The following is a 25982-nucleotide window of genomic DNA, read 5'->3' as shown; positions in this document are numbered from 1 at the left end:
AAATTGTCAATGGAAATATACCAATGCAAATTGTGGGTTTGATTATAATTTTGAAATTGGCCAATTAGATCATATGGTGTACATTATAGATTATACAAGTGGGATTCCATACTTGGGGGGGGGGGGGGGGGGGGGGGGGGGCAAATCAGAACAAATACCACAATTTAATTCAAGTAATGTAACAATTTCTAATGTATTACTTGCATAGCTGGAAATAGCACACTATTTCATGCAGTAACATCTTTTATATCTCTTTTTTCAACTTATGGGTTACAGTAGGTTGAGGTCAATCCAGGCTGATTATCAACAAAGGAAAAAACAAACCCAGCTGCTCACAGTCACTCCTATGGGTAATTTGGTGTAACCATTTAACCTCAAACATATGTTTTTAGACTGTGAGAGAAAAACACAGGCACACACAGAGAAAACATGCAAAAGCCATACAGAAAGGCTTCAAATCCAGGCCTCAAACTGAAGACTTTATAACTGTGAGGTGAGTACTAATCATTGCACCACTATACAACCAAATATTGAAACACAAAAGCAAGTTTGCAGAAGAGCTTTTACCACCAAATGAATTGGGTCATTCATTTGCATGGTCACATGTTGAAGTGGTTATGAAGAAGAAATAAAACAGGACACACCACTTTTAGATACAGTGAAACTAGGATTTTGGTTATGGGAATCGAGTTAAACACAGGTGAGTTTGATTAGAGGTCACCAGAGGTCGTTATTTAATAATGGACAAGAAAAGAGATGTAAGGAATGAGGAACTGCGACAAATATTATTTATAGCCCTTGATGGAAATGACAAATTATAGTTTCATGCCCTTTCAGAGCTCATTTGTAAATTGTACCTAAAGATCATTACACCACTTCATGAACTGAAGTCAGTAATATTGAAAGCTTCGGTGAGACCATGACTGCTGGCATAATTCATGGGTGAGTGGGGGTCAATTCTATATTTTTCAAAGAAAGCGAGGATCTTGTTATCCAGTACGCAGGCAGTAGTTTGGAATGGCCATTGTGCACAATCGACCAGAAGAGGGCGCTACAGGACAATCTATTTATCAATTGTTTTATTTCTAAATTAAACACTGCAGTAATTGTAGCGCCAAAGAAACCAATAGAACAAAAAGTGACCTTCTCTTGAAAACAGCCTCTCTCTATGAAATGAATGACTTATCAAATGTTCAACTCAATTTCTTTCTAACAGTTCATCACTAAAGGTTGAAACGACTTCAGGAACAATCTGCTACTATGGACTGGCAACTCCTAAAATCCCCAAAAATATTTCTAATACTTGTGCAAAACGTTGTAGCATTCACTCATTACACTAGTAGAACATTCCATAATCAAACTAGAAATTCGTCTACTGGAGCATCCAGTTGGGGTTCATGTCAACATCAAGGTGTTTACTATTGCATGCTTGAGTTGCAGCCACATAAGGCGTGTTTAATGCATGCCTCTTGTCTATGATTATAAGTGGGTTCATCAGATAAAAGCTAACAAAAACAAGTGAATTTCTATTGTGAAACTACAGTTCTGTTAATTACATAGGGCTCAGTGAACTCATCTACTGAAAGGTGGCACATTATTACTTAATTAGCAATGCATTCATTAAAGCACGGGCAATGTACTGCATGGCATTAAGAGCATGCCGAGATGCACGCTCACGACGGATGAGTCACTGAGATGTGCCTCATCTGTCGATTTCCCACACACCCTGCACACATTTAAAAAAAAAAAAAACGGAGGTTAGAATCCTCGATCACCCCAGCCAATTCTTGAAGGCCACTATTAGTGTCTCTGAGACCTTGTTAATGTGAAGGCCAGACAGCTTGCCAGTTAAAAGCTTTCAAAGCTAAATGGACCTAAAGGGAATTTTTCAGTGAGGTGCGAGGTAAAGAGGGACAGGTTGAGTAGCTTTTCCCTGAAAATGGGGTCTAATTACCAAAACCACAGATCCCATTTAAAAGTAATTTTGTAGTATTGGCCAAAGCTGCATCTAATTAGGTCTTTGGATTTGTTTTGCTGAAAAAAAAAATGCAGCAAAGATTACCTGAATGTACAAAAGACACATACCATTGTTAAACTAAGAAATATAATTTATTGCATAAAAATTATATTTAGTTACAGGTAAGAAGGCTAGACATTTATTTACAATTGGTACTTTACAGAGATAAAATAATGTCACTGAATCCATTTAGGTGTTTTCTGTAATAAAAATGTCTGACTTCTCGAACAAAGGCTAAAGTTTTCTCTTCATTAGGAGCACGTGTGGATTCAATAGCATCACTCATCCAGAGATATGGCCGAAGATCCAGCAGATACTCGAGGAATCTGGAACAAGAAACACTGTAGTGTACAGTTTGCCAGTCTCTGCGACAAGGATCAAAGACGGAAAAAAAAGGGTCCTGCAGTGTTCATTGTCCTAAAGTACTGAACTGCTTGGGTTCAGGTATTTCTTCATGGCAAACACCTGCAGGGCACAAGTTTATTGTTTTCGTCACAACTTTTATTGTAGCCGTTGAACCACTTTGTTTCACTTTCCCAGTTGTGATCGTTTCAGGAGTAGCTATCATGTCGACCGTTCGATTCTTCCTATCCAGATGGAGAACTCCCCCACATGGACGAGGATCCCCGAAAGACGTCACTCTGAAAACCACTTCAGGATACAAAATCAAAACCCTGTCAATGTCCTGATCTGAAAAAATAGAGTTACTCTTCCAGGAAACAAAAGAAGTCGAAATGCTTCACTTTCCTTTTGTACTTGCATAGCACTTACAAAGAGAAATGACAGATCTTAAAAATGTGCAGATACTGTATGTGCACACCCACGTGCCCACACATTCCCACACTTGCACACTCAAACGCACGCTCTCAGTTCATTCACACAAAACAGTGACATGATTCACTGCTGAAGAGGAGGAATACTGCCTGTGTTTTGGTTTGGTATTTTTTTTTTCTTGTGGTTTCTAAGATTATATGAATACTTTCTTCTTTTTTTTTTTGCTTGTCGGGAGAAAAATACTCAATAATACATAACTTAAAATGGTGACAATGTTACAGATGACAGCATTTCAATTCCTGCCAAACAAAGTGTGACAGAACAATATTGATAATGCAAACAGCTTGAAGGACCCTGACCACAAAGCAGGCAGCTTAATAAAAAAAAATAATAATAATAAAAAAAAGAAATCAACAATATGTAATTAAATTGAGAGAAGGGGAACATAATGAGCTACAGAGCAATGTGTAGACATATGGACACAAAGATAAGCAAATGAACTGATTATACTATATTTGAGTTAGTGTTGAGGTAAATTTGATGGTCCCTTGCTGCCCAGTTGATTGAATGTAAGGCTAATCTATTCTCTAATAAACTGCTTTCAATTAAAACAAAGCAAAATGCCTCTAACACGACAGAAAAGTCATCACAGCATTTGACCAACTCTAATTATGTCTTACAGGCAATATTTTTACATTTTCAATTGATGCACAATATTTAAAATAAAATAAATGTGGTTTTGTTATTCAAAACAGAGATATCCACTGTGAACCCAATGCTCCCAATTTGGCCTGCTCTACCAGGTACAAAAAAAAAACAAAACAAAAAAAAACAACACAAAGCAGCTCAGTAGCCTAAACAAGTGATACATGACAAAAGTGGCTCCATATCATCAGAACGTCAATGGAAAAAAAAAAAAAGAAGAAAGATCTGAAAAACAAACAATCCACAAATATGGATAATAAATTAAAGAGCGTTCCCCAAAGGAAACTTTTAAGGGATGGCCATAAAGCTCTCCTGCAGCGAACTCACAATGGATTTGAGTGTGGCAGAGCGACAGAGGAGTGTTGGGAGAGATGAAAGAGAAACACCCCTGTGAGTCGAAATGATATGCCAAGGCTTTGAGGCATTTGTTGGTACAATATAGAGTCAGTCGAGTTATCCACCAATTGTCACACAAACTTTGCAATTCACCCACTTTCCACAAAGAAGAGGCAGCTTTCTTTCATCCCGAAAGTGATGGTGACTCAAACCATGAGGGTTCGGTCCGTATGAGATTTGTCGACAGTCAAAGCGGTTAGACAAGAAACCCTGGCCTGTCTGATTGCGAGTCGATTAATGACCACTTTGTCCGTGTGTCTGTGTGTCCGTGTGTGTGTGTGTGTGTGTGTGTGTGTGTGTGTGTGTGTGTGTGTGTGTGTGTGTGTGTGTGTGAGAGTGTAACCTGGGGAGGCTGCAGGCAGGCTGGAGTTGCCCGTCTTCCACTGCACACCCAGAATAAATATGAAAAAAAACCAAAACAACTAAAGCCCCTGCCATGAGGTGAGATGATGTTAAATCATGCACTTTCATGCTGCTACTGAAACATGGGTAATTCTGTGTTAGCGTTTTCATTCTTTTTGTTATCGTGTGTGCCTTTGCGCTCTGAATACATGGATTTGTTTGACCTAAAGCACTGCTATTTATATACAAGTCAGTCCCAGCATTTGAAGACAGTCAACAACACACCTGAAAGACGACTTTACATCCATTTTTATGCCGTTACACCCACAAATTGAATTCACCACTTGCATTACTTTGCAGGATTCAGGCTGAATCAGGTTGGTGGGCAGATAGCCGCATGAGGACAAGTTACGGTGGCTCCGTCTGAGGTCCAAAATATTTATGACCCGCTCCAGCCTGTGCATATTCATAACCAGGTATTTCCGTCACGATGGTGTGAAAAGAAAAGTCTTGCTTGCTCTCTTGCCCCTTGACCAATCAACAATCCCCATCTGTCGTCATGACAACAAGCACCTCACTCTTGCCCATCTCTTCCAGTGCGGTCGCCAGAGAGACCAGGTCCGCGTCACCTTGGTGACAGGCTTCCCATAAGTCCAGCAAAACACCTGTGGGGCTGGGCTTTGTGGCGAAATAGTTCAAATACCTGAAAGCAAGAAAAAAGATGAGCCAAGTTGTCAGGCATAAAAGGACCAGACAAGTTTCATGAGCAACACATTTCCAATTACTGCGGAAAAAACAAACGTAACTTCGTCAGTATAATACTGATGTTTCATTAAAAATTATATTTCACAATGCATTCTAATTCGCCTGATGAAATCTATCTATTTTTCAGCATTGTATATCATGCATGGCTGAATCATATTCTTGGATCTATTTCCAAGATATACAGACCAGATTTAATATATGACAAAGAAATAACTTTTTTCCCCCTCCACACAGCTGTCTGATTAAATTAAATTCGCCTGCGCCCAAACACAACGCCTATACTTTGATCAAACTGCGTATATATACATACTACAAGACACAAAGGTGCCGGCTGACAATATTAACTATCATGTTAATACTTCTTATCACTACAAGATACATCATGACGAAGCTGATTTGTGATTAAGAACCTGAGACAGATCTGACCTGTCAAAGCCCAGACTGCGAGCCAGTAGTCTCCAGTCACACCCTCGAGCACTTGGGACATCCAAACTGGCACAAATCTTCTGACGGATGGAGTCAGGCAAGCGAAAGGCAAAAGGTCCCACCTGAGAGGAAGGTAGGCAGGTACCTCCCGAAGGGAGGGGCGAGTGTGGCGGTAGAGTCTGTGATGGACAGAGAAAGTATAAATCAAGGGTGCAGGATTCAGTTTGATTCAGGTGCCACATGCAGCCCATGAGATCTCAAGTAGGCTGGAGCAGTGAAATCAGCAAAAACAAACAAACAAAAAAAGGCTGATAAGTAATGACAACTCAATTTTTTTTTGCCTTTTAGTGCAAATCCAATATGAATAAATTCAGAGCATTTTCATAATTGGTGCACTTTTTACAAAACCTTTTATAAACAACGTCTTTTTAAAAAGAGCAATCTGTAATCCTCTGTCGCACTGTGGTTCTCTTCACACTAATGTTGGCAACAGTCTGAGGCCTTCAGATTGAATTTCACCATATTTTCCTCCCAGTATAGATTTAATGCTGATGATACAAGAAGGTAGCTTACCTTTACTGCAACATGTTACTGGAATTAGCTGTTTATTTTTAGGTCTTAAAAGTTTGTGCATGTACAAACGTGTGCAAATGTAATGCTGCGCCCACACAAATGTGAAAGCTGATCCACTAATGAGACACACTGAGAAACACGTATAACAACACTCAGTCACAGTTAAAAAAAAACAAGGGGGCTTTGTGTTTGAGATCGCACCAGATATCCAGATGAGTTTGTTCTCAAAGATTAATGTAAAATGTGCAATTTAATTTGAAATGTTTGAAGATGTTTTTGTTGCTTGTGACGGCATTTCTTTTTAATGCGTTTGAAAATTATGTGCTAATTGGCGCAGCCTTTAGCAGAGACTCTGCTGTTATTGTGGTGAGAAGCATGACTTTTGTTTGAGGACCATATAATGAGATATTTTTGGTATTGCACTATTTCTTAGACCTTGCATATTTTTTCCAGAATCCTTTCTGTTGTAATCCTTTCCCACTACTTTTATTTTTTGCTAAGTTCAGTTATATTTGCTGTGAGGCTCCAATATGTTTTGGTACCTTCCGCCACCAACACGTCAAACACTACGATATCACACTTCATTTTGTGCTTATGGGTACTCACCGCTCCATCTCATCACTCCACTCCAACGCAAGCAAACAAGCACTTCACAGTTCCAACTCATGATTTCCAGCAGATTGTTCTCGTGTAAACATGGTGCGATTTATTCAAAACCCTCATTTGAGTACTCCTGTTTGCAGGTGATACCACTCTTGGTATTATTTGTAGTTGATCACCACAAAGCACATGCAAAGTGAAAATGTAATATATGGTATTGGTGTTATGTTCTTAATCTTGTAAGAAAAGTGCCCCAGACTCGACAAAGTAGAATTAACAGCTAACCACCTTTTACTTCCGGTAAGCTTGCATAATGTAACTCTTGTAGTTTCAGAGTGACAAGGTGATTACAACTCTGTTTGTCACCCCTGGTATAAAGCGTTAAGATTAACTTCTGTGTGCGTCAGAGAAAGTGTGTGGCCTTCACAACTTCATCTGTCTTCTCCAGTATTATCTCGGCCGACAGACTTACCTCCTGGATGTCTGTATACAGCTGGAATATCTGTCCCTCCCCTTCCACCTGTCGGACGCAGATCTTACAGGCGAGCTGCGACACAGCCAGGCTGCCTCTCTCCAGGCTGAAGGTGCAGTGCAGGGGTCTCTGACTGCCACTCCAAATGTGGTAAAACGGTATCTCCTGTCACGAAAAGAAAAGAGCAATGAAGAAGAGAGCTTAAGAAAGACGCTTCGACATGGTGTTTTAATGTCGCCTCGTCCTGAGCGGCACAATCTGGAAACATCTGGAATGCAGCATCCATTCAAGGGGTTTGCAAAACACTCTGTTTTGATAGTGGGTGTCTCCACCAACTGGGTCTTACCAGTGTCAAAGCGCAATTTACTTCCACGAAGCATTGTCCATAAATTAGGGACACTATCAGATTTTCTGTTTGTTTATTCAGAAGGGGTTCAGACTGCAATCTCGTTGCTGCTGCCAAGAGGATGCAGGAGAGAGTTTCAATGTTTACAACAGCAGTGGATGGTGGAATAAAGTCTACCGGCTGTAAACATACAGAGAAAATAGCCATTTTACTGGTGTTCACTAATGCAGCTCTGCTCATTAGATTTAAAGTGATCCTGAGAAACCTTCACAACTTTCATTGTGAGCTTGGGCTGATTTTTTTTTTTTTTTTTTTTTAACAAAATATCAGTATAAATCAAGAAACTTACTACAATACAACATTTTGGATCAATGTAACATATGCCATTTAACAGAGTGACATGTAAACACTGAGATCGTCACACACCACTTCCTGTCATGCAATACAATGAACTTCCACATGTGTCATTCATAGAGCTATTGTTTGCCACCTCTGCTCTGCTGGTAATGTGAACTGAAAGCAAAATGTATACCTGAAACAGCTACTGTATAGCGCAAGTTGCATTAGTGTATGTCACCTGGTACTTGGCCAGAAGTTTGCTTCTCCAATGCGTGTGAGGAATGTCGTGGATGGACAAACGTAGATTGTGGTAGCTGTCTTTGAAGAGCAGCAGCTTGGGATCTTCCAGCAAAACTCCTCCGAGACTTCTCTCCAAATCCAGCACCTCCTGCACAATTTACAACATTTTATTATGGGATTATCACTGTGTCTACATTTCACAAACAAGTAATGAAAACAAAGATACAATCTCCAAATGTGTGATGTCCCCAAATGAGAGCTAAGCTGTTTGAACTTTAGCAGTCAGAATTCATGTAGTCTGGTGTGTGTCAACTGCACAGAGTACGTCCATGTTTGCTATCCTGACTGGTCTGTGAAGACATTTTGAAACACCATTGAGTCCAGTTTTCACAGGGGGAAGTGTTTAAGAGTGTGGGTTTGCTGAAGGTACTGTCCAGAAACACTACGGAAATAAGCAATATAATCGTCCATTTATTACTTCAAGACATCTTTCTACATGATGAAAACACAATATCAGTCTTACACTCTAATAATAGTTCTTTTGATTTCCTGAAATGTTCTTTGACTATGCACATCCAACTCTTCTACAGGATGTAAAGATGGTCGTTGATTTCATTTCCTGCTGTTTGCTTCACAGCTGTTGAGACATATATGCCATGTGGAAATTGTGACCATTACAGGTTGAATTGAAACCGCACATTGTAATTGGGAATCCTCATGCCGCTTAATGAATACTTTTACAGGTCTTCAGAAGTGGTGTTATGGTATGTGGGGAAAAAACAGGCTCTAGATTTTAACATGAAAGATACCCGTGGATGTGCTGAATTGATATTGATCCATTGTGGAATCAGACAATGTTAAAACACTTCAATACTGAATCAATACAAAACATAAATCACACGTTTGTTTACTAATTATTATTGGTCTCAAATAACCAGGTTGAAACATTTCACTCATATCAAACAAGAAGGTGCACTGATTTAACTGAAAATACAAAAACAGCAATTTGATGAAGTTGTTGATATGTAAAGATGAAAAAACAAATTCAGCACCTTGAGGGCATGTGGCGTATCATGGATACAGTAGATCCGGAGGCTATAGTCCAGGGAAAGGCAAGGTGCTCTGGGGGCAAATAGAGCCAGCTGCAGGCGTTTGCAGGCAGGTTGTGGAGGGCAGGACTGACCCACAAGGCCGTACGTTCCCAGCTGCTCCATGAGAATGTGACAACACTCTTCTTCCAGCTGCAGATAGCACGGAGACGAGAGCGTCTCCTCCCCTACAGTCAACACCTCCTGGAAATTAAAGACATGTTTAGTGATTCCTCATTTTCCTCCAGAAGAAAATCAGCCGATTAAGAGCATTTTGAGGCTGCCTCACCTCCCAGGCCCCTTGGTGTGTTTGTGTTTTTAGGGTGAGGGTCCAGTCAGGTGTGGGTGTGTCGAGCTGGGCACAGTGAGGCAAAGTGAGGACCACAGGACGATTCAGCAGCATGCCAGATGGACCACAGCTCACCACAGGACTTAGCACAGTCTGACTCCCCTCTGAAGGTAACCTGCAAATATCACACGTGTGTTTGAAAAACAAAACATCACACTTCATTCACAGCCATCACACTATTTGCAACAGGCTGGTATGAATGTATTTGATGCAAACTGAAAAATAATCCTCCATGAAATTGACCAGAAATGAGTCTGTTTCCACTTTATCTTAAAGGTGGTACCTGCTGTTACACAGTAGATGAACCCTGCATGGGAAAACGTACTGATTGAGATCAGAATGAGGGTTCTGAAGTGAAGATCAGACGAGGGCCGCTCAGTAGTGTGGAGGTGAGCACTCTTGCCGCACAGCGAGGACGCCCCCACTTCCAGTCTGGCTGAGGCTTGAGGGCATTTCTCGGTGATGTTTGCATATTCTGCCTCTACGCACTTCAATTTATTCCTGCGTAGTCTGGTTTCCTTCCAGAATTTAATCGCTTGGTAATTCGTGAGTCCAAAATGCGTGTATGTGTAAATGTGAGTGTGTGTGATCGTCTATCTGCCCTGCCTTCGACCAGTCATCTGGGAGCAATTCAAGTGCCAACACACTTTTGTTGTATATGGTGGTGCAAACAATATATGGGTGGATATAAAAGAATAACAATGAAGTAGACTCACGTTGTTTTGTCCCACTTGTTGATAATGAGGTACATCTCGTAGAATTTCCCCTGGGGGATTGTGCCAGGGGGAACCAGCAAACTCACACCTGGAGGAGAGAGTGTAATGTCATCTCATATTGAATAAACGTATCAAAGCTTCAGTACAGCTGCATTGCAGCAATACCTGTATTGGGAATGGTGAGGCGTCCTCCCAGATTTCCCAGGGTTGCACTGGTACTGAGCCCAGGCTCCCTGGACAAAGTGTGGCTGTGGTACTCTCGCTCTCTGCCCACAGTACCCACCGACTTTAAGCTGAGGATTTCGCCGTCACTTGAGCACATGTCAGCAGGGAGTTCCAGAGATGAAAGCGTGGAGGCATTATACACCTTGATTTTTAGACTGGGCAGGGGGTCCAGCAAGGGAGAGGTGGTCATGGGGATTTTGTGAGGGCTGTCGTTGACCCCTTGCTGCAGGGAGAAGAGCGGCCCGCGGAAAGCTCCTGCTGTGGCTGTGAGATCTGGAGGGGCTGAAGGATGCAGAGGATGTGGGTTATCTGTGGACACAGAAGAAGAGAGTGGCTGTTCCCTTATCACCAAGAAATGACACCGGGCACGGCTGAGAGAGCTAAATGTGACGCGAGTGAAATGGATTAATGTTGTTAATTAATATTTGATGGCAAGAGCAAGAGAAAGGACACCATGACAAATGCTTAAAATGGAAAAAATGGAAAGAAGTAAAGAATGGAGAACTGACTGAGAGGAGATAATGGTATATGAGAAGTCATTTATGGGATGATATAAATAGAACAGTGATAATGACATAAAATGACAAAATACTTTCAGAATGAGTAACAACTTGTGAAAATAAACAATGACAAAAAGCATGCAAATATGTAGTGAATCGTATGCGATTAGGTATGTATCGGTGTGTGCAGTCACCCTGTCTGGGAGGCTTGTAGTTGCCAGGATGGAAGGCGGCGGTGAGAGCAGACGAAGAATCGGTGATGTCTCCGTGGAGATGGCGGCATCTGCGGCGATATGCGAGCACGCCCACACACAGCACCATGATGACACTCAGCAGCAGGGCCACAATAAGACCAGTGTAGACGGCTACACCCATACCTGGGGCCAGAGCTAAAACACAAGGTGAGAAAGAAGTACAACTGAGAGATGAAAAAGACAGGCAAAAAAGAAGAAACACCAAAGGGGAGAAACGACCTCTTGCAAATTCTGACTTACAACAAAGTAAATCGATTAGTTAAAATAGGTTTGTGCAGAAATGTCTGCTTAATTCATTATAATAATAATAATTATTATTATTATTCATTATAGAAGTAATGGGGAAAAAACAAAACAAAAGGTGACAAAAATGTCCTTCCTTTTATTTAAAATTTGATTTTGTATAGTTGGAAGTGGGACCACTAATTAAGCAAATAAAAAATATGGATTTGAAGGATTTTTTCAAAAACAATGTAAATTTGTCAGTTCAAACTACATTTTACTTTATATTAAAATATTAAATAAACAAACTAAATCATTATAAAACACACAGATCCGGGTTTGAAGCCTTTTTCCCACACATTAGGATATTGCTTTATGGATGCAGTTATTGAAGCTGCTCCACTTGAGAGCACTGGACGTGAAAAGATGTGCTTTCCAACACGATTACAATGTAACAGATGGGGATAAACTCCACAATCCTCAGGGCGACACAATGGCCAAATGGTTAGGGTGCATATTGTATGAGCTCGGCCACAGCTTGGTCTTTTTCTGCATCTTTTTCCCACATTTTCCATCTTTCTTTCATCAACTGTCAAATAAAATAACAAAAACCTACTGGTGAAAATGTACCTATAGGCAGGTCCTCTGTTTAGCAGAAACAGCCAATGTACCTTGTACTCCTAAGTTAAGGAGTTACCTGGTGCTTATCCCCCCCCCAAAGCATAATTACATTGCCGGCAGAAACATAAAAAGGCGATGAGCATTTAAATCAAGGGAACTTCAGCCAATACCACACAAATCCGATTCAGTAAATCAGTATTGGCAGTGATACTAATGCTCACTTAAGTGGATCATATATCAGTTATGATGTGACCAATCCACATTAAATACAGCGTCGTTGTCAATGCCATAAAAGTCTCTGTTTCTGCCATGACTGACGGTAATTCAGGAACACCGAGTCACTGACTGCATTTCACTGAAATTAGTTTTTCACATGTAAAAATGCTCAAGTTTAGTTTCATGCAATAAGAAAAGAAAAAGATAGAGGTGAAGTATTGGTATGGACACCAACAAGAGAAAATTTTTTTTTTTCTCATCCTTTGAAAATGATGCAGCACTTCACACTTTGAAAGTTTAAACACATTTTTAAAGACAGATTGTATTCTTCGTGAGACTCATTAAGTCTGGACTGATCTGAAAAAACCGACGACTATTTTGCGTGCTTGCTATTATCTTGAGACGGGATTAAAAATATGTTATCCAGTCCATGGACTTTTAAACTGAAGGCCACTCAGTCTTATCGAGTGTTCGGTCTGAAGCTAGGCCACCCCTCGTTAGTGAACACTTCATCCTATCCTGCACAGGCGCATCTGACACCAGACGTCAGCCTGGAAGGAAGTGAGGTGAGTGGGTGGTTGGCCCTAAATTCACCTGCTCCCTATAGAGCTCCCTCCTTCCTCTGCTGCTGGGTGATTGGTTGTGACTGGTCAGCAGGCTCATCACAGCCTACTTAGCCCGGACATCAGTGCTGGCAGAGCCAGACCTAATCCGGACACGTGAGCCAGTCACACCACAGTAGAAGACAGAAGAGAAGACTGGGAGTGAGGTTGGCGGGAGACAAAAAAAAAAAAAAAAAAAAGATGCAAGAGCATATAGTTTGGAAACAGTGGAGAAGTCAGCGAGATGAGAGGCAATTTAGCAAAAGGGATTGGATGGAGTTAGATAAGGTTGTGATTTGTTGAGAGGACAGAGGGATTATTAGTGTGTTGAGGAGAGGAAAGGAGATAAGGATAGCAGAGCTTGAGGAAAGAAGGGAACCACAGACACTACACAGCAGCAATGAGAGTAGAAGAAAGGGTGGAGGAGAGGAGAGCCAGAGGCAGACAGGCTGGCAGAGGAGAGTTCCCGTGCTCACGTGGCACGATGGAACCGAATCAGACAGCCGTCCGCACTTATTACCAGAAACGGAACAATAGCAAATTAGGTGCATTACTGCGACTGTTCCCTCCCCAGTCTACATCACGTTGAACTAAAGAAATAACCATCACTTTAAATTTAAACTAGATCACAGATTAAATGAAGGCCAACAATCAAGTGTTTATCTTTGGCAAGTGCATTGCTTTCCCCCGTCGCAGTTTTATGGATCCATCTTAAATTAATTAAATGTCATGTTTCCCACAGCTGAGTTGTCACAACACATGCAGTTGTTTTTTAACGTTTTTTAACATGTTTTTTTTTAACACTCTTAATGATTGCTTTGACGTCATCACATTTAAAACAAACAAACCTGCAATTGTATTTTGCATTATGCAAATAATGCGATGTGGTAACACTGAGTCACCTCAGCTCAGACACCAACGTTACACTCAGTCAACACGCAAGACAAGAGACAATAACGGCACTCATAAGCTGGCTGGACAAGAAGGTGAGGCGTATCTCTACTGAGTGTGATCTGAGACGACATGAAAGTGCGGATGGAAAAGCTCAACACAAAGCGCTGCTGCACGCCCACAACTCCATGTGCTAACACAGATGTTTGGACTCTGAACCTGAATGAGTACAGACACAAACACACACACACACACACAAACACACACACACACACACACACACACACACACACACACACACACACACACACACACACACACACACACACACACACACACACACACACACACACACACACACACACACACACACACACACACACACACACACACACACACACACACATAGCAAAAAGACAAACAGCATGAAGCAGTGAGAGAGCAAAGTGATGGGAAAATGAACTTACGATGGCTTGCATGTTCAACAGAAATCTTTTTATCTGTTTGATCAGGAGAAGAAAAAAAACAAGAGAAAAAGAAAAGTAAAAAAATGCAAAACATAAAAATGAATGAACTACTTGTATGCAAATTATTATACAAAAACATAATACAAAGCCCATCAGTATGAAAATAGAAATGTAAACACAAAATGCATTTTGCAAACAAAGAAAATACAATTCATGCCTGAAAAATTAATAACCTTAACGAGAAATGTGTGAAATTGTAATGCATTGTAGAATAAAGTCCTGCATTAGTGTTTATATAATGTAAAATGGGGAAAAACTAGCTTATCTGAAATGACTGTGAAGCAATGAGATATGCAAAGTTAAAGGTTATTTTCAGACTGATTGGACAGACTGGTGTTTGTGTGTAACAAGTAGGCAAAAATATTTATTAAAGCCCTGTCTTTATACGTCCTATACAGAGCATGCTATCACATTCATTGCATTAACTGCATTACTGTTGTTTATTGCTTTTTGACAGTGGCAGTAATTTTCACAATGTGCATCATCTCTGAGAGATCTGATGAATATGAAAACCATCTTTCAGTTCTGTGTCAATTCTTAGATCTCAAATACAATAACCCTCTCTCCCAGGCATCATCAAAACAACAAATGGACTTTGCTATTTGTCCAATAACAATTACAATCTACCAGGATGCAATGAAGAGGATGGTTTGTGGTGTCTCAGAGCATTTTAAATTTATGACTCGGGTATTTAGCCGATCCTCAGAGGGATTAACAATGAGTGAGACATTAGCATGAGTGAGCTTCTCCTATTTGATTGTCTGGAGTGTGTAAGGAATACAAAGAGCCCTAATATCATCAGGACCGTTTGTGACCGCAGAGTAATCATATTAACGTGCTGGAAAATAAATAAGTCAGTCGGTAACCTGCAGTTTGCAAGCAACACATTTGCAGATTTTCCACAGCACAGTGCGTCCCGTCTTCTCTCCTCTGGCAGAGTCACTTGAGTGCTTGTTTTCACGATGGACTCCTGAGAATGCTCGTCTACGTACGGATAAATCACACAGCGTATTTGTCTAATCTGGCTGCTCAGTGGAAGTCTGTTTATGTCAGGCCTCGCGTGTATGCCTGACAGAGTCGAAGCTCAGCTTTGCTCTCAGTGTGAGTATGATCCCCCTGCACGTGCATTTAAAGGGTTTGCCTACACACTTGGGTGTCTTGGTTTGCGTCGTGTGTGTCTGTGTGTTTTATCAAGTGTGTCCTTGAGTATATCTCACTGCCTTTGTGGATGTGCATCTCTAAGACTCTAATGTGCTGTCAGCTGGATTCCTCCCAGCTCATCACGGGCTGCACATTGGGTGTCAGTGTGAGTCTGACTCACTCTCATATGCTCTTCCCTGTGCTAATTTTTCAACTTGGCCATGTCATGCTCGCTTCCCACTCCACGCGCTTTTTTAGTCTGCACTTGCTTTATCTCCCTCTCCTTCCATCTGTGCGTTTTAGATGTGGATCAGTTGCCCTCTCTCTTTGTGAACCCAGGTTTCCGCTCATGAAACATCTGTCTACGATTTAGTTTTTTTCCTTTTCTTTTTTTAACTTTTATGTCACTGCACTGTCTCACCATGCTGCTGTGGGAATATAGTCTCACAAAATAGCTTGAAAATGCAACACACCGTATAAAATTATCAGGCATGAGCAACAAAATCAGTGGCAAGATTTTATATAATCAATCCAACAATCACTCGAAGCAGAAATTGTTCTGTCTCGGTATTGACCCTTGTCAGGCATTTGTGACGGCTCATTTTTTTTCAGATAGCAGACAGTTGGAGTACTACCACCTCCAACTATTTTCAAATCTGAGGAGACAAACTATAACAAAGCACATCGGGAAATATATTCACATTTTTAAACCATATTAGTTCAAACAAAGAAAACAACCTACTTCTAGCACACAACCCCTCCGTGCAGTTTTTGCTCTCCATCATGCTGCCGCTGCAGTGTTTTCCTCCATTGATGGGTGGGGGGGCCTGACACTCGCGGCTGCGCCAGTGGGTGCACTCTGTCCCACAGGCAGACCACTTTGCCCACTCTGTCCAGCCACCATCCACTAGAACGACAACAGAGACGTGAGTCATTTTAAAAACTAACCATCAACAAGCTACTTCCAGGACTCCACAGAAGTGAAACTAGGCATGACGCTATAATGCAATATGATGCATATGTAATGGATTCAAGTGCATAATTTTGAAAATTGCAAAATGCGGTCTGTGGTTTGTTTGAAACGCCTTTGGAGTCAGGGTGGTCTGACACACAGGGCAAAGCAAAAATAGCCAGAACGCAGATTCCTTTTAATGATGAAATCAGAACAGTAACCAGAGCAAATGCTGATCTGTCCTGATTGGATAAAGCTGTTCTTTAGTTTTTTTTAGTATAAACAGTTTGATTTCCTGTAAAGCTGAACCTTCTGTGGAGGAACATGACTTAAAAAAAACAAAAAACATTGCATTTATGCATATTTTATTACATTTTAAGGAAAATTACCCATTTGAAAAATTTCTAGCAAGTGTCAATTCATCAGCTCCCATTTATGGAAGTTTTTTTTTTTTAATTTCCAGTGCATGCTAATTTGACTTAAGTACGTTACAGATACTAGAAATAAACGTGTAGTTTTCACCTGGACACAGGGTAGTGCAAGTTACTCTCTGAACAGGTGGACCCTCACAAAAGGCTCCTCCGTTGAGGGGGGCAGGATTGGTGCAGCTGCGTGTCCGACGTTGCCAGCCCCGCCCGCACCGAGCATTACACTCGGACCATTCAGTCCAAGAAGACCAACCTCCGCTCACTGACAGAGAGACCACACACAGACAAGCAAAGACAGCCAGTCTGAAAGTTATTATCACCATCATCACTCTCAACAGTGCAGAGAATATAGCCCCTCTAAACAACCTATAGGCCCCAATATCTTTTTGCAGGAGTGATATTAGGTTAAGAAACATGTTTAATTCTATACTGGAACGTAATGAGAATCTGAACAATAATGAATAATTTCTGAACTAATCTGCCTTAACAAATATATATAGTAATGTAGAATATTACCAATATGAATCTTCATCTTCATACACCACTACAACATTTATATGCACATAGAAAATAGTTGCTTGATAATTAAAGTTCTTTTAATAATTTATATTTTGCATTTAGGCACTCAGCTGCTGTGAAACGTCAGATTTCCATTAGTTAACTCAGTGCTTTGCTCCAACAGCAAAAATCTATCCGATTGTGAATTAACCAACATTTTATAGTTTGGTGTAGAAGCGAAAATCAACAATTAACTGTTGCAGGATCATTGCAATGTATGAGCAATAAAAAAGAAAGAAGAAGGGGAGAATGCACGTGTCGTACCATAAACAATGAGAGTAGCTGTGCTGCTGCGTCTCTTGGCCACAACGTTCCGGGCCACACAGGTGTAATTAGCGGTGTCCAGGAGTCTGGCCTGTTTGATGATCAGGTCGTGATCGATCGTGATCAGGAAATTGGAGTCCTGTGATGGATCTATGATGTCCTCATTCTTCAGCCAGTCCACCTGAAGCAAAGAGAGCAAATACACACACACACACACACACACACACACACACACACACACACACACACACACACACACACACACACACACACACACACACACACACACACACACACACACACACACACACCACACACACACACACAAACAGCAGTAACTTAATCAGAGAAATAAATTATGGATGAAATATATGTATCACCATTATAATTAAAAAAGTGTTTATGCTACTCCTTAAAACTGAGCAGGAATCCAAGGAGGCTTTAGCACACTCCCAGCCCCCTGTGCTGTTTCAATTTAGACTTTCTGCAGTTTTTAAATTTTGGGGCTGATAATTCTTCACAGAAATCGTACAAATCAGCAGGTGCGTATGCATAAACATGAGTCAGCGCACCACATGCAGAGCCATTCGGTAAACAACCTGCAGAGTATTAAGTCGTCACAACACGGTATTGATCAAACACAGTCAAAACATCATCAAATTTTTCCCTGGGAACAAATACTAATTTGTTGTTTCCCTTTTGCTCACGTTTATTTTTAACACACCCTCCTTACTAATGGGTATAATATCATACAACAAGCAAAACAACCGGTATTCATTATTAAACGCATTTTAAAATCCAGTTTTAAGCACTCATGCCAACCCATAACATATGTTTTCTTTTAGTATGCGTTCATGTGCTTTTTAAGTCAAACAATGTTATTAAAATGCTGTTAAAAAAAAAAAATTACTTGGGTAATAAAATCCACATTCATGAATAATTTTTTTGCCTATTTATAAATGTGTTGTTTTATGTGTAGAATTTGTGCTTTTGGTGCAGGGTCACACAGTAAGAGCAGCTTGGTGATTAAACCAGACAAAAAAGAGAATTTAAGCCTTGAGAGCTTTGTTTCTTAAATAGCTTATCGTATAATTCACTGATATTTCGATGTTCCCGTGAGTTTTTTTCTTAAATTGATGGAGTCAAAAATGTCAGCAGTTGCCCTTCCTTCCCTCTGGGTTTTATGTTACTGTAGACTGCTGTGCATAAATTTGAATGAAACACTGTTGTGAGTTTAGAGCTTGGATTTACCTTCTCACGAAAATACAATAAAAGTGGGTTTATGCTACAAAACGGCAAATCCAGTACACAAATTTTCCTCACCCCCCAAAAAAATTACAGATAAGTAAAATGGACAGGTGATGGGTTTGAGAAAAAGGAAAAAAAAAGTTATTTACCTCAGCCGCGGGCATCCCCTCTGGGGGGCGACACTGCAACAGCACCTCCTGCTCTAGTCGTACCTCCCGTCCCAGAGGCTCCTGCTCAAAGTTCTTTCTTAGGTCTAGAGAGGGCAACACATACGTAGTCAGCAGTTGGTAAAGGCTGCCCTGCGACAGTAGAGTGACACCCTGCTTATCTCAGTGACACGAACTGTCACACCGTCACAGTCACACACAGTAGCAAAATTCCTAAAAATCCTCTATCACCATGTTGTTTTCTTTCACTTCAAACCTTCATAAACATGCAACGTGCCAATCACGCTGTGCCGCACATTACCACAGGGACTTATATGCACTGCCACGGCAAATATATTTGCCTACACACTTAGACTGATGCATGTGACAAGCAGAAAGTGAGAAACATTTGCCCTTTCATGGCCTTTCTTCCTGTCATTTATTTTCCTCCTTCGGTTCCTCTCTCACACACACGCACGCACGCTCGATACTAACATGCAATGCGAACATAGGCACGGTTGCTCTTGGTGGTGCCAGCAGAGCTCCAGGCCACACACTGGCACCAGTAGTCCTCAAGGCCAAACAGCTCCTCCACCTGGGTTCTCGACACCGAGATGTCCACCTCTCGTACCACCAGACCTGTGGCGAGAGGGAGAGAGAGAGAGAGAGAGAGAGAGAGAGAGAGAGAGAGAGAGAGAGAGAGAGAGAGAGAGAGAGAGAGAGAGAGACAGAGATGGGAGGGGGGATTAGTGAAGCATATTTTTCACGGTGCATATAAATAATGCATTGGCGGCGAGCCAAAAGCAGTTAACGTGCACATAAAATTCTGTAGAAGCTAATGGATTATGTAGTTGAAAATTATGCTGGTAATTGAGTATAATGTTTATGTCTGTAAAATACAAGGTGACATCAGTATGTGTATGCGTGTGCATGGACAGATTTACAGTACACCTCTGTGTGTCTAAAGAAATCACCTGTGAGCTGGTCCAGGCTCTCTCTGGTGACGTGATCATTTTGATTGACCCATTCTCCATTACATTTGAAGTAGATCTGTGTGGCTGGGGAGGCCCGGCATCGCAGCTGAACTGGCCGGTTCTTTACGATGAAAGCGTCTTCTGGTTCCAGCAGGAACTCTGGGAGCGGCTCTGCCGGAGCTGATGGGAAGGAGTCAGGGAGGACCTCAGCATCGCTGTAGTCGGTGCTCTCTGAACACACAGAAAACAGAAACAATTAAAAACGACTTGCGTTCAGTGGAAGGAGCAGTGTAGTGAGTCTGTGTGGATGGTTCTGTGCTGTTTGCTGCCACAGATCCCACTCAAGAGGTAAGAAATAATCAAAAAGACAAATTTGTCCCTGAGGGATCAATAAGCGATGGCATGCCTGAGGGGAACAGTGACAGCTTGTCTTGTGCATCTCAATCCAGCTCCGGGGTATTAAGGCGACTCTTGTTAGTGTATTTAGAGAAGAAATTTAGGGTGCTGCTGACAGTCTGTGTAGTATGTGGAGGAGAGCAGTGACATTTGTGCCTCCCTCAGCCTTGCCAGTGATCAGGTGCCTGCTGCTCTGGTGTCTCTGGACGAGTCCGCGCCGCTCAGCTGGGGAGGAGAGCAGCTGACCTTACGTGGATGGGTGCTGCTGATCGCACATTATCCCATGACATTTCTGATGTGACACGTTCATCCTGGCAACGCCGCCAAGAGCTTCTCCTGGCAGAGAGGCCGCAGTATTTCTGACCTCTTCAGTTGGACTTGTTACTCTAATGATGGAAAGACTCCAGGCAGCAAATTATCGCTCCAGTTTAATTAGCTACCACAGTCCTGCACGGCAATAGATTTACATATTTGTTTTCATTAAAACTACAAGGGTCACCATGCTTGTTTACAGTGTGTTTAATAAATAGAGGCAATTGGCAGTAGTTCTCTTGGCTCGGCTCAGGCAGGCATGATGATAGAGGAGTGGCAAAGACTCTTGGTCAAAGGATTTCAGCTTAAAACTCCTTCTTTCTTCCCAAAACTCAGTTCAACTTCATGGTGAATTTCACATGAAAGGATTTTGTTGTTAATGGCTGTTGGTATCCACTGAAGTACTAGTCCATGTTCTTGAGATTGCAATTAAATATTTCTTTTTTTTATATTTTTAGGCTTAGAAAAAAACTAAACTTTTTTGGTTGTTGAAACAAACTGTTGGGTCAAAAACTGAATGCATTTGTTGAATATTTCCACTTCTAATATACATTTTTCTACAAATGATGCATCTATCAGCTGGGTTATGACCTGTTGTACTTTATAAAGATGGGAAAGCACAGGCTTTGTGTCAGTTTTCATATAGTTTCTTCAGCCAAACTCTTCTCATTAGTAACCTTTTCAGGTACTCCAGGTTCTTATAAAATGTTAATGGCTTTGGCCTTCCAATAGAAAAGATTGTTCCGCTTATGAAAATGATCTAAATTTAATAAGCATTAAATGAACAGTGGAGAGCAGGGGATTGACAAAGTGGACTCCAGTCAAGGGAGTGCAAAAATGCTATAGGCTCATAGAATTTGGTACATTTTGTCCAGTTTGCTCTTGGACACACACACAAGCGCAAGCATGCAGCACGGTAAAATGTTCAGCTGTATTATCTTACAAAATTGCATCAGTTTTTAAATCACATACTCTGTGTTCAGCAGGTGATCAAGAAATAGGTGTGAAAACAAATCAAATCGCTGTCTCAGAGTAGGAGGTAGCTGAGGCAAATTGGCTGAGTTCAGCTCATAAAATGCATCAGGGCCACTCTGATCAGTTATTCTACAACCGGGGAACAAGAGAAGCTACTTAGAAAGATAACCAGCCCTATTTTGGGAAAGTGAACGTTTCCCCACTCCCCATCTCACACCTTCCCTTGATGATTTTTGTCAGAGAAAATAGTGAAAGTAAAGAGGAACACGAAGCATGAAGGAAGCAGGAGAGAAAATATGGCAACTTCAGGTACAGAGACGGCTCCACCTCTTGATTCAGATCTTTTCTTGTATTAAAAAAACCCGAAAGAAAACAAAGGACTGGCTGGGCTAGAAGACACTGCAGCACTGGTGCCCACAGCTCAGAGCTTGGCAGTGCAGTGGCCACAGGACAGACAAAAAGGGCAACAGCTGCTCCAGGCCTCACCACAATCCAGGACAGACATGTCATCCTGTATATGTCTCTGCCTTTCCCTGCTCTGTGTCTCAGCAAACACATTCTCCTCCAATGACTTGTGTAAGAAACACACCGACTACCTCCCTCTATGACTGTATGTGCTTGCCAGAGTGGTATCCAACAGTAATGCATGTTCAGATGGGTTTAATCTTTGAGTGAAGACTGCTCTTAAAGAGACACAGTTCATCAGTATACATATATAATGGAGTGAGAAGACATTGCAGGCTTCAGGAAAGCTGGGACTCCTTTGCTCAATATGGCCCCTGTGACCCATTGTGGTAAAAGCAGGAAAGAAGATGGGTGGGTTGAGGTTTACTGTACTTCTATTGTCACACTTGTACCCCCTTAGCAAGCTGAGGCCACTTTATCTCTTGCATACACCTCTCATTAACAGGTAGGACATGCACCGACTACAAAAACAGGCTACCTGTATTTTGTGAACCCCACCCAAAAACTGAATTGGTCCTACCTGAGTGACAGAAACCATATAGTACACATGTTGTGATCCCGATTGGCCCCCACCCCTACTCCACACAAAAAATCCAAACGAGCTGTAGCAGCAAAAGACTAATCAGGGCACTTTTGGCTTTTTAGCTAGGAAATAAAACAACATTTGTATATAATAGGAATACTATGGGGTGGCCAACATGAAAACATTGGCACTGGAAGATAGAAATGTAAAGGTTCACATATAAAATGGATATTGTTTATTTTATCCTGAGAGGACCAGTTTTTACTTCAGTTCCACCAAAGTGACTATATCACACTGAACTGTATTTGAATATATATATATATAAAAGTGTCTTTCAGAAAGACCACACAGACCAGCATACACGAATAAAGGCAAACAAACACACACTTTAGCTCCCAGAGGTTACACTCTGCCAGATGTGAACAGATGTGCAGACATAGCGCAAAAGTCCGTGCGTAAACGAAAACAATACTAATATTGGAAGTTAACAAGCTTCATTGTGATGCTTCACTATAACTGTGAATCACATTCATCACTGTGCTTCTTTCACAATTCTTCCCTCTCCTCTCCCCTTACTAAGCCGTCGCCTCCAGTCTTTCAGACTTTGAATTCTCTGTCAATAACCAATTGTGTCACCCCTACCCACACCTCACCCCCACTCCTTCCCTTTGTCCAGCATTGATCGGTCGGTGTTCAAACATCGGCTGAAAAACACAGGCTGTCACTCTTCAGGCGCGATGAGAAGGGGCACAGAGAGAGAAAAAAGAAATGGCAGCAGAACGACAAACAGAGGGAGACGGTGGTTCAGTCAGAGACAGAATGGGAAGAGAGCCCTGCGCATTTGTATAAACCTCCCTCTCTGTGCAGTGTGTGTGTGTGTGTGTGTGTGTGTGTGTGTGTGTGTGTGTGTGTGTGTGTGTGTGTGTGTGTGTGTGTGTGTGTGTGTGTGTGTGTGTGTGTTTTGGGGCCTGCAGAGAGGCACAGTTTAATTAAAACACTTTTGGATGACAGAGGTAGGAGACAGACAGACAGCTTCTTTCTCACCCCCGTATCTCCCCCGTCTCACTCTCTCTCTCTCTCTCTCTCTCTCTCTCTCTCTCAGGGAAAATGGAGCTGAGGGTTTAAAGTGGAACCTGTGTTTTTGGACCAGCATACAAACATCCATCAGAGCTCAGCAGCTGGCAATTTGTGCAGAATGGAGGAGCCTTAAAGACAAGAACTCCTTGCCGTGCAGCACAGCAAGTCTTTTATTACTCTAATGACAGACAGCAGACAGCTAGACAGCAAACACAGGCTTCTGGGTATTCTTTTCTAGAGCGTGCACGCACGCACGCACGCACGCACGCACGCACGCACGCACGCACGCACGCACGCACACACACACACACACACACACACACACACACACACACACACACACAGACACAAACACACTCACAAGATGACAAGCTATGCTTATATGGTACATTCTCACCCACTCTTATTCATATATGTGAAACATAACTGTAACTGAAGGAGTCCCCTTCCTTTGTGTGTGGTGAAGTGCAGAGCTTCAGTGCGCTGCAACTGAGAGTCGGAGTGACAGTGGTGGAGCCGGGCGACACTGGAAGGCAGGACTGTGTGGGAGAGAGACAGAGCGGATCTGGGAAGAGGTGACAAGATGGGAAGACAAGAGGCCTGGCCAAAGACAGGTCAAGAGACACTCAAAAACAAGTGCAGAGGAGAAAGAGACAATGCCGTGTGTGTGTGTACCTGGAGAGAGACAGACAGACAGACAGACAGACAGACAGACACACACACACACACACACACACACGCGGCTTCTGTTATAACTGGCAAGGAAAATGAATCATAGCAATGTCTGTTTTTGTCTCAGACTATGTTGTTCTTTTTGCCCTCGATCATTCTCCACCCTCTTTTCTTTTGCCTCTCATTCTCTCACATACACACCGATGACTGTAATTTTCTTAGCCCCTGTGCCTCTAGCCAGAGTGGAGTCTAAAGCGTCTGTACTTTATCATTACCTTTACAGAGTTAGTCATTACTGTCCCCTCCAGTGCCCTTACAATCCCAACACTGCACTCAGAAATGGAGGGGGTAGCAGTCATGAGAGAATAAAGCACAGGGAAAAAAAAAAAAAAAAAAACAACTTTGGAGGAGCCAAACAATGCAGAAGCACCATAAAAGACATGGGGTCAAGTTGTTTTTGGAAAGATCAGGAATTTTCCACATTTCCTTTTTTTTTGGGGGGGGGGGGGGGGGGGTTCGATAAGGTCAAAAACAAACAACAGCATGGTGTCACACCTCCTCCCCACCACCTTTTAGTTAGGTGCTCAACATGGAAGTGCTTTTCTTCTTGGCCTCCCCTGACTCCATTCCCATTTTCCCCGTGCCTGCTGGATTGAAAGCACTTTGTGGAGCTCCAGTTGACTTCAAATGACATTTTACAGCCTTAAAATGCAAACAGAAATGCACAAAGATAAAACTATACCCTAAAGCTTTGCATGAAGCGCAACTGGCTCGCTGAGCTCACTAAGGACTAACAGCTGTGACAACAGGCAGTCAAATATTATCTGCCTGTGACAGGGAAAACAAGTCCAATTAATACAGCGATCGGCGGCCATTACGTAACATTGACAGGCTGACCATATACATCATTCTTACTCCATCTACCTCATTATCTTCATTCTTGCAAGGAAGCCCCAAGGTACGACTTACACATGCCACACACACAGAGGAGGTTGGAAAGAGACAGAGATGAATGGAGAGCGACAGTCTCTCCTTGCCTTCCTTAAAGGACAATTACATTACGTGATTGATATTCACGCTGACCTCAGCCTCATCATGCCTGGAAAAAAAATCCCTAAAGGAGGAAAGAAGTTAAGAGATGTGAAGAGTAGAAGTCAAAAAAAGCTTTTGTTGGATTTTAGACTTGGGATTTGATGTAAAATCATCAAACGTGTGAGTGGTGCGAGCTCAGCGTGTGCGTGCGTGTGCACGTTTGTTGCCATCAGTCAAGGCATGAGGCGACACGAGTGCAGGTTGCAGCGACACAGCATCACTTCTCACATCAACAAAGGCAGACGGAGTGTGAGGACTCATGCAGTTCACCCATCTGACTGAACACGCACATGCACGCACTTATGATTCAAGATGCCAGGGGTGGGTGGGGAGGGGGCTGGTCATCTTTTAATAGGAAGTGCCATCAATTCATCAGTGACTTACAAAGATGCTGCTTTTTTTATTTCATCTTGACGGCTGAAGAGCAACTGGAGGCAGGAAGCACAACTTCCAGCTAAGAGCGGTATATATGCAACTCTGTGTGCTCTCTTGACACATTGACCTTGAAAGCTCTTAAATGGGTATTTTGATACTGTCACAGAGATGTGCACCTG

General features: G+C 42.0%; 1 protein-coding gene across 1 annotated transcript in view; it reads right to left on the bottom strand.

The window, feature by feature from the left end:
* Positions 1-4771: 4771 nt before the first annotated feature.
* The window catches only part of unc5b (unc-5 netrin receptor B), a gene marked incomplete at both ends in the record, with an annotated part of 48945 nt that continues 27734 nt past the window's right edge, over positions 4772-25982 (bottom strand). The window contains 16 exons of the mRNA XM_080508160.1: positions 4772-4937; positions 5426-5604; positions 7071-7235; positions 7994-8143; positions 9048-9287; positions 9373-9547; positions 10149-10236; positions 10314-10682; positions 11068-11262; positions 14147-14179; positions 16089-16253; positions 16821-16988; positions 17549-17729; positions 18946-19049; positions 19438-19581; positions 19917-20147. Of these exons, the coding sequence (XP_080364286.1) occupies positions 4772-4937; positions 5426-5604; positions 7071-7235; positions 7994-8143; positions 9048-9287; positions 9373-9547; positions 10149-10236; positions 10314-10682; positions 11068-11262; positions 14147-14179; positions 16089-16253; positions 16821-16988; positions 17549-17729; positions 18946-19049; positions 19438-19581; positions 19917-20147 (2753 nt within the window). The remainder of the gene's footprint in view (positions 4938-5425; positions 5605-7070; positions 7236-7993; positions 8144-9047; positions 9288-9372; positions 9548-10148; positions 10237-10313; positions 10683-11067; positions 11263-14146; positions 14180-16088; positions 16254-16820; positions 16989-17548; positions 17730-18945; positions 19050-19437; positions 19582-19916; positions 20148-25982) is intronic.

This window comes from Blennius ocellaris (assembly GCF_963422515.1).
Source record: "Blennius ocellaris genome assembly, chromosome: 13".
In the NCBI taxonomy this organism is placed as follows: Eukaryota; Metazoa; Chordata; class Actinopteri; order Blenniiformes; family Blenniidae; genus Blennius; species Blennius ocellaris.
Note: the sequence above shows the minus strand (reverse complement) of the source record. Positions and strands in the feature narration are given on the sequence as shown.